Raw genomic sequence first — 1,023 nt, 5'->3', positions numbered from 1 at the left:
TCACACCTTAGTGGCGAGGGACTGAGCCTCTGTCTTCTGTGAGGACAGAGAGCTGACGATGGGGCTGGGCTGGTGCAGCGCCCTCTTCAGGTTGAGCAGGCAGAGGAGCTGCGAGCGGAAGCGCAGGTCGAAGAAGGCGTAGAGGAAGGGGTTGAGGCAGCTGTTGACGTACGCCAGGCAGGTGGCGTAGGGGTGCGCCAGCAGCAGGAAGCGCAGGAAGGCGCAGGTGTCGGGCGCCACCCCCAGGTAGGACAGGGCGTCGGCGCTCTTCAGCACGTGGAACGGCGCCCAGCACGCCGCGAACACCATCACCAGCGTGGTGATGATCTTCAGCAGCCGCCGCTTCCTCTGGTCCTCCTTGCGCAGGCTGTTGAAGTGGCGCGTCACCGTGGCGCCGATGAAGCCGTAGCACACCATCATGGCCAGGAAGGGCAGCAGGAAGCCCAGCGCGGAGGAGGAGATGCTCAGCCCGGCGATCCACAGGAACTCCTGCCGCTTGTCCGACAGCACCAGGCTGAAGTCCATGGCGCAGGAGGTGCGGTTGTTCGTGGGGTCGTGCTTGGTGCTGCGGAACACCAGCGTGGGCGCGGCCAGCAGCCCGGAGGCCAGCCAGACGGCGGTGAGGTTGGCCAGCGTGTGGCTGCGCGTCCGCAGCTGGGAGGAGGACAGCGAGTGCACGATGGCCAGGTAGCGGTCGAAGCTCATGCAGGTGAGGCAGAAGACGCTGGCGTACATGTTGAGCAGCACCACGTAGCTGCTGATCTTGCAGAGCGCCACGCCGAAGGGCCAGTGGTACCCCAGGGCCGTGTACGCGGCCCAGAGGGGCAGGGTCACCACGAAGGTCAGGTCGGCCAGCGCCAGGTTGCCGATGTAGACGTCGGCGGCGCGCCGGGGCTTGGCGCCCTTGGCCCGCCACACGGTGAAGATGACCACGCCGTTACCGGACAGGCCCAGGATGAAGATGAGCATGTAGAGGACGGGGATGACGGAGTAGGACGGCTCCCACTCGGAGTAGTCGCACAT

At 66.1% G+C, this 1,023-nt stretch overlaps 1 protein-coding gene across 1 annotated transcript; it reads right to left on the bottom strand.

Moving 5' to 3' along the window:
* LOC308155035 (apelin receptor B-like) lies at nucleotides 1–1,023 on the bottom strand (the record flags this gene model as incomplete). Its single annotated transcript, XM_080528268.1, has 1 exon — nucleotides 1–1,023. One exon carries the CDS (start codon nucleotides 1,021–1,023, stop codon nucleotides 1–3), a length of 1,023 nt encoding a protein of 340 aa, XP_080384394.1.

This window comes from Nansenia antarctica (assembly GCF_963989245.1).
Source record: "Nansenia antarctica genome assembly, chromosome: 4".
Classification (NCBI taxonomy): domain Eukaryota; kingdom Metazoa; phylum Chordata; class Actinopteri; order Argentiniformes; family Microstomatidae; genus Nansenia; species Nansenia antarctica.
This window is presented reverse-complemented; position numbering and strand designations above follow the sequence as displayed.